The 12,689-nt window shown below is 36.0% G+C and overlaps 2 protein-coding genes across 4 annotated transcripts; one reads left to right on the top strand and one right to left on the bottom strand.

The window, feature by feature from the left end:
* Window positions 1–1,003: 1,003 nt before the first annotated feature.
* Window positions 1,004–5,896, bottom strand: LOC113118447 (U1 small nuclear ribonucleoprotein A). The gene is made up of 7 exons (XM_026287612.1): window positions 5,802–5,896; window positions 5,321–5,397; window positions 5,067–5,239; window positions 2,703–2,873; window positions 2,428–2,604; window positions 1,717–1,805; window positions 1,004–1,591 (listed from the first exon to the last, which is right to left on the bottom strand). Exons 2-7 carry the CDS (start codon window positions 5,391–5,393, stop codon window positions 1,432–1,434), a joined length of 843 nt encoding a protein of 280 aa, XP_026143397.1. The 5' UTR covers window positions 5,394–5,397; window positions 5,802–5,896; the 3' UTR covers window positions 1,004–1,431.
* A 135-nt stretch (window positions 5,897–6,031) lies between these two features.
* actmap (actin maturation protease) lies at window positions 6,032–11,839 on the top strand. 3 transcript variants are annotated; one of them, XM_026287608.1, is made up of 7 exons: window positions 6,032–6,424; window positions 6,541–6,732; window positions 6,838–6,906; window positions 8,048–8,172; window positions 8,358–8,487; window positions 11,076–11,146; window positions 11,227–11,839. In XM_026287608.1, the coding sequence occupies exons 1-7, from the start codon at window positions 6,381–6,383 to the stop codon at window positions 11,556–11,558; spliced, it is 963 nt and encodes a 320-aa protein (XP_026143393.1). In that variant the 5' UTR covers window positions 6,032–6,380; the 3' UTR covers window positions 11,559–11,839. The 3 variants fall into 3 exon arrangements, with proteins under 3 accessions (XP_026143393.1, XP_026143396.1, XP_026143394.1); XM_026287611.1 differs by having other exon boundaries at window positions 6,032–6,358; XM_026287609.1 differs by having other exon boundaries at window positions 6,033–6,362.
* The last annotated feature ends 850 nt before the right edge of the window (window positions 11,840–12,689 follow it).

Genomic DNA, 12,689 nt, shown 5'->3' on the forward strand with positions numbered 1-12,689 from the left:
TGATGGTTCTTCCTGCCAATGTTGAAAAGATTTCCCTGTCTAATACTTTTGTGGAAACAGTGATGCATTGTTTCATGACTCATCATTGGAAACCTATTATGTAAAACTATAATTGTCTTTCAACATTTTCAATGTATCTTTTCTGAGTTTTTTTTTTTTTTTAACCGACATTTTCAAACATGCACAATGTTATTTGTGTCTCTTCTTCTCACCAAGCCCACATTTATTTGATCCAAATACTGCAAAAGCTGTAATACTGTCAAACATTTTTACTATTTAAAATAACTTTTCTATTTGAATACATTTTAAAATGTAATCTAATTGTATAGAATGCAATTTAGTCCTGTGATTTTAAAGCTTTAAAAGAGTTTTTAGCATCACTCTAGTCACGATCAGTCAGAAATCATTGTAATATTAAAATTTTTGTAATATTGCAATTTGCTGCCAAAAAAAAAACGTGTTGAAAACAGCAGAGTAGAATTTTTTTAGGTTTCTTTGATGAAAATAAAGTTAAAATGAACAGCATTTTACCGGAAATAAAATTTTTTTGTAACAGTCTATTTTCACTTTTGATCACATAATACCGAAAAAAAAAAGAAAGTAATAATCAGTTTTAAATGTTGATAAACTTACTTGAACAAATCGGGATAAAAGGATGATTTCTGAAGAATAATATGACACTAAAGACTGGAGTAATCATGCAAAAATTTTAACTTTGGTCACAGGAATAAATTAAATTTCAAAATATATATTCAAATAGAATAGCAGGCATTTAAAATAGTAAAAATATTTCTGCTTTTGCTGTATTTTGGATCAAATAAACGCAGGTTTGGTAAGCAGAAGAGAACTAATATTTACTTTTCAGAATCTTTTGACTGTTAGTGTATATAATGAATGTGCTCCATTAAAAGGGCAATACTTGTGTGACCCTGACTGCACATGAACACCTCACCATTCTCAAACCATCTCAAATCCCACATCAAGAGAAATAACAAGCAGAAGGCAACATGAAAAACATTGTGATTTAATAAAAACATCAAAGCTCCAGGTATAATGTCTGGGAACCAGACTCTGGGTGCAATGCTTTCACATTATTTGAATTAAAAAAAAAACCCTGCATACTTACAAACTCACCAAAGCCGACCATCTCAGAAGAGGAAATAAAAGTTAAAAGATGAATAGGGGGGAGTGGGGTAAACCTTTCCATTGACTTCTTACCTTGCATTATGCATTACAGATCTAATGGGCACAGCTAGGAAGGTCCCTTCAAATAAAAATGCACATTTCATCTCTGGACGTTTTCTTTTGTATGGCGTGCATGTAACCTATTCATCCTAAATTAAACTGAACTGTAGCCAGGGGTCAGTGGTTTCTAAATGCAGGCCCGTGTATAACTGCCATTTTTCATAAAAAGCTGCATACACGTGAAAGTTATTTCTTTGCAAATGAGATTTTCATTGCATTGCTCTGTGTGATCTTAAAGCCTTGCAGAGCTTCTCTGGCTGCACCCGCCTGCACCTCATTATCAAACTCCACAAAGGCGATGTCGTGACGCCCCGGGACGAGACGGACTTCTTTGAATCCGGGAAACCTATGAGAAAAAAAAAGTGGTACTGTATTTAGCAAAAAATAACCAAATACTTCAAACGGAATTTGACCAGCACCCCACTGAGCAAGGTTCAAGAGCGACAGTTTCAGAACAAAACAAACACTCACTGGTTGAACAGCATAGACAGCATGAGCTCGTTCGTCTCCTCTGGGAGATTGGTGAGAAACAGGATATGGTTGGGAGGGTTCTCTGACACCTACAGACAAAGTGTTATTAAATCAAAGAGTCAGCAACTGAAAATATACAGTCGAAACTGAAATCATTGACTAAAATGATGATGCTTAATTAGTGCTCCTCCAATGACATTGTTTGCGTCCGTGTCCATTTTTAAACAAAAAGTGGATAAACTACAACATGTTAATATGCAAGCGGTCTAGATGCTGGGGCTGGATTGACAGCAAAATGACAAAATAGTGTGAACAAAACTTCACTAAATATTCCACACCAACCATCCAATAATTACAATAAGCGCTTTGACACTCTAATGTACCATAATATAAAAATATTATAACATCACAAAATCAATAGCTATAGCCATATCTGCCTCAGTTCAAGCGGCAGCACGGAGCATGAGTGAACCATTCGGGTTCTCCGATCCACTACTGAAGTGAAACAGACATGAAAACAAGTTATGACAGCAAATTACTGTAAGTTTAAATGTTTCAAATCAATTCCCACATGAAGTTAATATAAAAGCGGCCTTATGTGCAATTTACATTTATATTCACAAACTTATTAAATTTGATTAATTGATAACTAATTCTACTTAATATTCTGTACATCATTAACACAAAAGGTACATTCCAGTTTTTACTGACCTGCTGTGGCATCTGGCCAGGCATTTGTCCTGGCATCATCTGACCTGGAGGCATGGCCCCAGGAGGCATCTGCCCGGGGGCCATGCCAGGAGGAGGCATCATACCCGGCGGAGGCATGTAGGGAGGCTGACCAGGCATTGGCATCATGCGAGGGTTTTGGCCCATGGGTGGCATTCCCTGTAAATGACCAAACAAAAATAAAACAATAAATCAATAACAGCCTGAAAACAGACCACAATGGAGTCAACAGAACTCAAATCCCCAAATATACGGACCGGCATGGCTGCAGGTACTCCGGCCATAGCAGCGGTGGCAGCAGAAGCCTTCTTCCCAGCACCTGCTTCGGGAGCTTTAGGCTTTTTCTTCTCTTTCTTACGGTCTCGCTCCACATATGTGCCCTTCATTTTTGCAATGATGTCAGAGTCCTGCTTCGAATACTGAATACGCTGTGAATAGATTTTAAGAGCGTTTTAGTTCAGATCACAACATCTTGGTTTTAAAACATCAACTTAAGTGTGTGTATATCTATCCATCTCATAATAATATTACAATAGTATGACTCCGGCTGCAGTCCACTCTTTTTGAATCTCACCCACATTTTTGAATGGGTTTTGTTTCACAATTCTCTCCAGGGTGCGGTTATCCCTATATTGCTTGTAAACTTTTTTTCTACCAGATCTTTTCCTTCCCTTCGCCTCTCTATTAATGTGCTTGGACACAGAGCTCTGTGAACAGCCAGCCTCTTCTGCAATGACCTTTTGTGTCATGCCCTCCTTGTGCAAGGTGTCAATGGGCATCTTTTGGACAACTGTCAAGTCAGCAGTCTTCCCCATAATTGTGTAGCCTACAGAACTAAACTGAGAGAGCATTTAAAGACCTTTGCAGGTGTTTTGAGTGTGGCACCAGGTGTCTTCAATATTGAACCTTTTCTCAATATTCACATTTTCTGAGATACTGAATTTGGGATTAATAGGGATAAATAGACATTTGAAATATATCAGTCTGTGGAATTAGGGAAATAAACGTTTTGATTATATTGTAACTATATGAACAGAACCTATGCGAGCTATGATGACTTTCACCTTGATACTTTAGCGCTGAAGTAGCCGAATTCAACTGTAGGGGGTGAGAACGAGTATTCGAACCCGTGTGTATGCCTACTGTGAAATTACCACATCAAACGTGACGCACTAATGGAGTGGAAGCCGCCGAGTTTACTTCAGGGATTTTTTTTTTTTTTAAAGAAGTTTCCCAATGGAAACCTCGACAAGACGCATGCCTGTTTCACACATACTGTCTTCAGTGTGTATGCAGTCCGTGTGCGTTACGTAAAGGATCACTGCACTGCTGCAGACGCACCACTACTGGAACGCAACTGGAATCCATTAACATGGGTGCATAAAAAAAAATATGCAACGCATATGCACTGCAGACAGAGTATGTGTGAAACAGGCATAATGTTGTTTGCACCTTGTGCAATATGGAATTAGTTTACCACATTCTGAAGCAGTTTGTGATGCATTTTGGAAACAGGAGATGATCCCCTGGTCTAATGCACCACCTAGCTTGATAAACCCCTTCTCAAAGGCTTACTTTTTGTCAATATTTTATTTGGGTAGCATACATACTCTGAATGCCCTCGGCAGAATTCAAACGATCCATTTTAATCTAGGTTAATTTCAAGATCACAGTGAGATTAATCTATCTATCTATATCTATCTATATCTATATCTATATATATATATATATATATATATGGGCCGGGACTTTAACGCGTTAACTAAGATTAATTAATTACAGGAAAAAAAAATCCTGCATTTTTAATAACTTATTTTTGCACCGCGGAACGTTTCTCACTGGATGAGTTTCGGCGGACCGATTATACTGGAGCACCAACTAGCGTTCGCAACTTCGCATATCACCGCATCACATCGAGTATCAAGTATCACCTCAACGCAAAACATATAGCAGCTAGCGTGGACTTTACACTTTATGTTGAACTATGTATTATTTTGTTGGTGGAACAGTTTATGTTGAACTCTTTATGGTTTTGGCCAAGGTTATTGAGAGTTGGACTTAGTATGTTATGGCCTCTGAAGCAACAGAGAGATGTTTTCTAATAGTCAGTGTTTCCAATGTTCTGAATGTAATTGACAATATTTTTATATAAAAAGACACTTTACAGAAGGTTCCAGCACCTATAAGCTTCCTGAATTTTCTAAATAGGCTATTGCTACACTTCATGGCAAAAATTGCACTGGTCTGCTAGACTTGGTTGAATAAAAATAAACAATATTTTGTTGCTTAAGCTTATGTATTCAGTCATTATTCAATGGTATACTATAAATCCATGTGAAAAAAAAAATACTTCTAACTGTTCTAAGGTCAAATATTTATATGCGATTAAAATGCGATTAATTTCGATAAATTAATTACAAAGCCTCGAATTAATTAGATTCATTTTTTTAATCGAGTCCCGGCCCTAATATATATATCTATATCTATATCTATATATATATATATATATATATATATATATCTCACTAATAAATAAATAAATAAATAAAAAAAAATATATATATATATGCATGCATACATAAACACATATACAAGCACAAACATATACACACATATCTTACCATAGGTTTATCATAAAATGGAAATCCTTGCATGGAGCGGAGTGCACTGGAAGCGCTGTTGATCTCTTTAAAGATCACAAAGGCCTGACCCCTCATTTTCAGTGTAGGAGAAACAAGGATGTCCAGAATTTGTCCAAACTGGGAGAATATGGCATACAACGACTTCTTTAGCTCTATCAAAAGAAGAGGAAAGGTTCGCAACATGAACAATTTACCACAAAAAAAGAAAAGAAAAAAGGCAGACAGAACCATACCATCTTTTTTGATCTTTTCATTTAAGTTGTTGATGTAAATCGTGTGATTTAACCGCATCTCCTGGCTCGCCATGATTCTGGGGAAAAAAACGTGACGTTATATTAAACCCTCTGCAGGCAACGAAAGGGCAACCCCAACTCAACGGACCGTGCACAATGAAAGAAATATTAGTCTTTTTCTAAATTTTCCACAACTCTTTTTGATTACGTGTTAGAAACCATCCGTTTTGGTAAAAAAAAATCATCAAGAATAATAACAATTATCATTATTATTTACATATAATTGCGCTATAGACCAATGAATGAATGAACTGCCTCGTTGTTGTAAACGGAAGCTAGTGTTAGCGACTTAGCTTGTTAACTTAATCGTGAATTATTACTATTTCACTCATCGAACAAAAACCCATATTTTGATAAATTAAGCAAAAAATAATAAGATGCACGCCATTAATGTAAAAAGAAGACATTTAGCCACACTTACAATTATTAAACGAGCTTCTGCCAACCACACACACGCCAGAGCAGAACACAAAAATCATGCGACTTCCGCCTGAAAACCCGCCTATATAAGAATTCTATTGGACCGCTGGTCTCCCGGCGAACCTGCCGATTGGTTGTCTGTCCAGCACATCCGCCTCAAAAGCGCTTTCTCATTGGCTATTTCAGAGAAGAGCGGGCTGTTCTATGAACTGATTGGTTGCGTTGGTCGTGTTACGATGTTTTTTGTCCGGCTCTCACGTCGTTGAATAGGAAATATATAAAAATGCCGCTTCTAATTTTTAACAAACAATAAGCATAGCATGCCCCTTGATTTGTTTTATACAAATATATCGCCGTCGCCACATTTATAAAATATTATTATATTTGGTATTTTTGTGTTTTGATTTGTGTATTTCTATTTTTCCTCTCAAGACCATGGGAGTATATGACCTTATTTGGTATCCCCTAAATAGAGAACACTACCCAGACTGCAAGTTGTCCTTCACAGCCAGTTACTACTAGATACTAGTGAAATAACTTAACTTCTTGGACGCTGATGTAGGTTCGTGTAACTTTGCGAATGCTTATACGATTACTACGTGCATTCATTGCAGCATTGTTTTGGTTAGGTTTTATTGGACACTACATTTTAACTTATATATACACGTCTGACATCATCACAATACTCTTACATCTTGTCTATTGTTTTAATTTACTTCTCTCATTTGTTTTCTACACAGTGTGAAAGTTTGTTGGAGCAGCATGTCTGTGGAGAATGTGGCAGCACCTCCTCCTCCTCCACCTCCACCTCCATCACTGGCTCGCTCAGTGTCCAGCAAGAAGAAGCTTTACCAGGCTCTAGCAGAGGGAAGGGCCCCTGTAGAAGGGGACCATGAGGAGGCCAGAGTTATTCTAGGACAGAGAGAAAGCAGGTGAGTCCAAACCGCAGTTTTGAACACTGAAGACTTTTTTTTTTTTTTTTTTTTTTGTACAGCCCTTGATCAGTCTTTATCATTTCTCAACATTTCTCCATGAAGTTTTAGGAAGGATCTGCAGTGGTTGCTGTTCAATAAGTATGTGCCTTCACTTATTCAAGATGGTCCACAGTAAGTTTCAATAAAAAATATCTAATTGTTGATGTTGATATTTTAGAGGTTTGATATGTGATTGTATGATGTTATAGCAGGGTTGCAGATATATACAGTTTACATATGCCATAATCTGCAAATCTGAATTGTTTTTCTGAAATAAGAGGGACAGACATATTGTAAAATGTAATTTATTTATTTGTATAGTTGTGTTATAAAAATATATGGGATGCAATTAATTTAGATCCCTCTTGTTGTAAAATAATTTTATTATTATTATTATTATTATTATTATTATTATTATTATTATTATTACATTGCAACACCTTTGCAAATGTTTGACCAAAACTGTATAATGCATGTATGCATGATATCACACCATTTAATTTAAAGATAGCAAAAACATGTGCTGCAATAAAATGTACAATTATGTATTATAATATTACATAATTTTTACTCAATTTGAATAAAGAATTTAAAAATGAGTCAGAAAGGGGGAACATAATTTCAACTTAAAATAATAAACCTGTTAATTACCGTGAATAATACTTAGCAACTTATTATGTAATCCTATTATAGGATTTTTTTCTTGTTTTTTTTTTCACAAATAAAGAAAATTTTAAAAATATGTATAAAAAAAGAAGTAAACATTGTTACCAACTGTGTCCTCAACAATATTTAAGTCTGTACACACTAGCAATCATTTTCATAAATAAAGACATGGGTTATTATAGTTCACTGAGACAAAAAAAAAAAAAAAAAAACTAAATCAAGGGACAAGTTTTCATTTTCAGTTAGTTTATCTTGATGTACTAAAATAAATTATTATGTATATATAAAAGTATATATACTTTTTGTGTAATACAAATGACAAAAACAACAACATTTCAGAAACAGAAAATCTAAAATAAAGTCTAATTCAAACCATTACTTAAAAACTATAATAGTATCTGAATGATACTAAAATAACTCAATAACTAAAGATCATTTTACATTTCCCTGTACACATCAAATATGACAAATATTATGACACTTATCCCCCAAATAGAAAAGCATATCTTGACAATACACCAGTCCACTGCTGTTGTGTATGTGCCTGTGCAGCTGCAGGTTTGTGCAGTGTTAGTTGATATTTCTCTGCTCTTGTATGTAACTTCAGATGTGGTCTTGTGGCATTATGGATGGCGACTCATCTTCTGCAGCCTCCCAAGACAGTGGCGCTAGAGACACTGGTCCAGATGGCGAAAGACAACGGCTACACTGAACAAGGAGAAATGTTTTCTGGTACTTAGTAAATGTAACCGTCATATGTGGACTAAATGTAACTTAATGGAATTACGTTTTAACATGTTGATGGAAAAAACAACTAGTGTTGGGTAATTCTAGCATTTAGTAGTCTTCTGATTAAAGTGTGGAAAGCCACAGATACTCTTCAAACAATGTTTGTGTTTTTTTCTGTTTTGAAATAGCATGTGACATGGCCAAGCTGGCGGAGGAAGTGTGTGGGTGCAGAGTTCAGAGGTTATCAGGAGGCATGATGGGAGAAAACACTGCTGTCATTCTTAAACACCTCGCTGGCGGGCAACCTGTTCTTATACCGTATCTTAACTACTTACATATTTGATTATTCATGTTGGTCCACGATTGTTTTTATTGTTTTGCTCACTGTTTTCTAAAATCATTTTATTTTATGTACCGTATTTTTCGGACTATAAGTTGCACCTGAGTATAAGTCGCATCGGTCCAAAAATACGTCATGATGAGGAAAAAAAACATATATAAGTCACACTGGACTATAAGTCGCATTTATCTAGAACCAAGAACCAAGAGAAAACATTTCCGTCTACAGCCGCGAGAGGGCGCTCTATGATTTCAGTGTAGACTACAGGAGCACAGAGCAGCATAGAGCGCCCTCTCGCGGCTGGAGACGGTAATGTTTTCTCTTGGTTCATTTCTCTTGGTTCGTGTCAAATTAATTTTGATAAATAAGTCGCACCTGACTATTAAGTTGCAGGACCAGCCAAATTATGAAAAAAAGTGCAATTTATAGTCCGGAAAATACGGTATTCATTTATTTATGTTACCACTTGGCCCCTTTTTTTGTTTTGCATTTTGTTTTTTTTAAATTAGTTCCTATTTAATTTAATGTTTTATTATTTTTTTAATGCTAGGCCACTGTTTTGTTTTGTTCAAAGTTTTGTTATGTGTGTATTTTTATTTATTTATTTTTTCAGATTTTTTATTTAAAGGCGCTGTATGTAAGATTGACACCAAGTGTTTGATCTAGGTATTGCAGTCCAAATTCAAAATATAGGAGAGGGGTTTTTTCCACCCGGCAGCTACTCCTCAGACTTGACGCACACACAGGTTTGCCAGATTAACGACACCTATAGGAAGGAGCGCACTTGAAGATGAATGAAATTAAATAAGATGTGTTTTCCACCTACTCGCAACCCGGGATGCCAAAATACAATTGGGTAAACTGGCATTGGGAGGATTTCACAAACCAAAACAAAGACCGATATTACGACCACGAATGCACATTTTCAAAGGAGAATAACTGTCTGTAGCATTGTTTTCCAGAAACCAGTTAGCTTGTTTCTTAAATATCTGCAAACATATTATGGTATTTTTATGAATTAGTAGAGTCAAAAACTTACATACAGCACCTATAGTATTATTTTACCTCTAGGCTTCTTTTTGTTTTTATCACTGTTCTGAAACTATTTTCTTTTATTTATTTATTTAACCACAGTTTTTTTTTTATCAAAGTTTTTCAAATATGTCTGTGTGTGTGTGTGTGTGTGTGTGTGTGTGTATGTATGTGTATATATATATATATATATATATATATATATATATATATATATATTATACATACATGCATACATACAGCTGGTAAAATTGAGTATTGAACACATCACCATTTTAATCAGTAAATATATTTCGAAAGGTGCTGCTGACATGAATTTTTCACCAGATGTCAGTAACAACCCAAGTAATCCGTACACACAAAGAAAAGAAACAAGTTCAGAAACGAAGTAGTTTCAGCAATAGAGTCTTGTGTGGTGAGCGTGCATACAGGCCACGGCGGTTGAGTGCATTACTTATTATTTTCTGGAATTATGTACATGCTAATTCCAGGTCTCTCTAAAGCTCTCCACAAGTGATCCTTGGCTCTTGGACAGCTCTTCTGATAATTTTTTATATTTTTCAGTGCTCTGTCTGAAATATTGTGAGGAGCACCTGATCGTGGCCGGTTTATGGTGAAATTCTGTTCTTTCCACTTCCGGATTATGGCCCCAACAGTGCTCACTGAACATTCAGGAGTACAGAAATCTTTCTGTAACCAATGCCATCAGTTTGTTTTGCAACAATAAGGCTGCGAAGGTCTTGAGAAAGTTATTTTTGCTTTTACCCATCATGAAATGTTTCTTGTGTGACATGTTGGTAATAAGAGGCAGGATTTCAGCTGGTGTCTTGGCTTTCCGTGCCTTTTTTCAACTCTTTCTTCATGTGTTCTATACTTTCTCTCTGTGTCATTCTACTTTATTACTCAAAACTTAATTCCTGAACTTATTTATTTAGCTTTCTTTGTATGGATGGATTACTTGGATTGTTACTGACATCTGGTGAACATTTCATGTCAGCAGCACCTTTAGAAATATATTTACTGATTAAAATGGTGATGTGTTCCAAACTTATTTTACCTGGTGTGTGTGTGTGTATATATAAAAAAACAGTGATCCAAAATTAAGTTTATATAATGTTTCATTGAATTTTATTTTTGAATTATATATATATATATATATATATATATATATATATATATTTTTTTTTTTTTTATTATTATTATTATTATTATTATTTATTTTATATCTTTTTTTAATCACTGTTTTTCTGAATTTATTTGTTAGTTTTATAGAAATTTAATATTTTACCGCTGTCTTTTTTTTATGTTTTTTTTTTATTACTTTTTTCTGAGTGTATTTGAACTTGTTTTGCTTATTTTTTTGTGACAATGCCCACATCTCTAACCTCTAAATCTCTTTGTTTGCAAGTGCTAATATAATCGAATACAACATGATACAAAGACACGAATTCATAGTCATGTGCACATTGCCCTGTTTAATGAATGACATCTGTTCAGACAGATTGTAGTTATGTTCCTGACATCTCCGGTACAGATATGATGAGGATTTTAATCATGAGCCCTGTTTACGCAATGGCCTCAAAGCCCACTGGGCAGTCGTCTCAGGTGAGACTCAACAATTAACAAACTCAGCTCAAGTTTATGTCACTAAGTACTTCAGTCTATTAATCTCTGTCTTTATCCAGGTGTATTATTAGGGTTAAGGCAGGGGTGTGTGGACAGCAGACTCTTCCCCCCTGACCTCACACTTCCCTGGCTGCATCTCTCTCAGAACGAGTCTCCTGTCTCATGGCCGACGGATGACGTTAAAGAGGTGTTTGTTCTGGCAAAGCAGGGGAAGAGTCTACGCTACCAGCTGTGGAAGTATGAGCTGGTAACACAGAGCAACAGTCAACTCAAGGAGATGGACCCTCAGAGAGCCAGCGATGGGACGAGGTACGTACTTCCTCCTGGTGGCGTACAGGACGGTCTAGCGGGACAAGTGCTGCTGCTCCACACTAACACACAGAAGAACTGAACAAGAGCACCAAAGACCCTTCTGCAGGACATATGAGCTCTTTCAGGAGCTGGTCACACACCTGTATTTTCAGTCCTTGTCCACTAGGTGTCCTTATAGTTTGAGTGTTTCTAAAGGTGCTACGAAACATTCATGTATGCAAATAAGGGTATTTATATTAGATAGGATATTAGGATTTTACAACGAAGAATGTTTACAGAGATGAACTCATATTTGTAGTTTGGGTTGAAGTACATTTCACAAGCAAGTGGTTTTAAAAATAAACTGGTAGATGTTTGACATTTTGTGGTTTAAGTCCTTCTCTTTTTTCATTGTGGTGTCTGCTAGCTCTCAAGATTGTACAACAGTAATGGTTTTGACTTTATATTTAACGGCATTTAGATAGTGAACTGTTTTGTTGAGCAGTATGAGGTGATCCTCTAGACTAATCAGAACATCGAGTCCGGTTCTGAACGGAGGATGGAAGTCAGAGGTCGTTTACTGATGACCCTCGGTAAGAGAACAAAGTGTTTGGCTGTTGTGATGTCATCCGGCCGTTTTAGAACACTTCTGTTGTGTAACTTGAGGAAGAGCTGCTCTCCGCACAGGAAATTATGACAGAGGAAAACATCACTTGGCATGAATAGAACATTTACCGTAATCAAGTGAGCAGTGTCCTTGTAACCCGAATCATGTTCAGAATGTCCGCCTCGCTCATGACAATGTTCAGTTCCATATAGTGCTTTCATTTTAGGGTCAGTAAGAAAATACTCTGTCAAGGTCCAGAAAAGTATCAAAGACATCGTCAGAAAAGTCCATCTGCCAGCAGTGGTTCAACCGTAATGTTATTAAGTGAAGAGGGTAATTTTTGTACGTGAAGAAAACAAAAATAACAACTTTATTCAACAACTTATCTCTCCTCTCTGTCTCTCTGCTTACACTCTTCTTTGTCAGCCTTCAGCTCATATTCTCCAAAATGGCACTACGGTGATCCAGAGAGACACAGAGGAGAGATAAGTTGTTGAATAAAGTTGTTATTTTGGCTTTCTTATATTTTGATATATCTTTTGAAATGCTATTTATTTTTGTGATGTAGGCTGAATTTCCAGCAGTCATTCCTCCAGTCTTCAGTGTCACATGATCCTTCAGAAA

Source organism: Carassius auratus, chromosome 18 (assembly GCF_003368295.1).
Source record: "Carassius auratus strain Wakin chromosome 18, ASM336829v1, whole genome shotgun sequence".
NCBI lineage: Eukaryota > Metazoa > Chordata > Actinopteri > Cypriniformes > Cyprinidae > Carassius > Carassius auratus.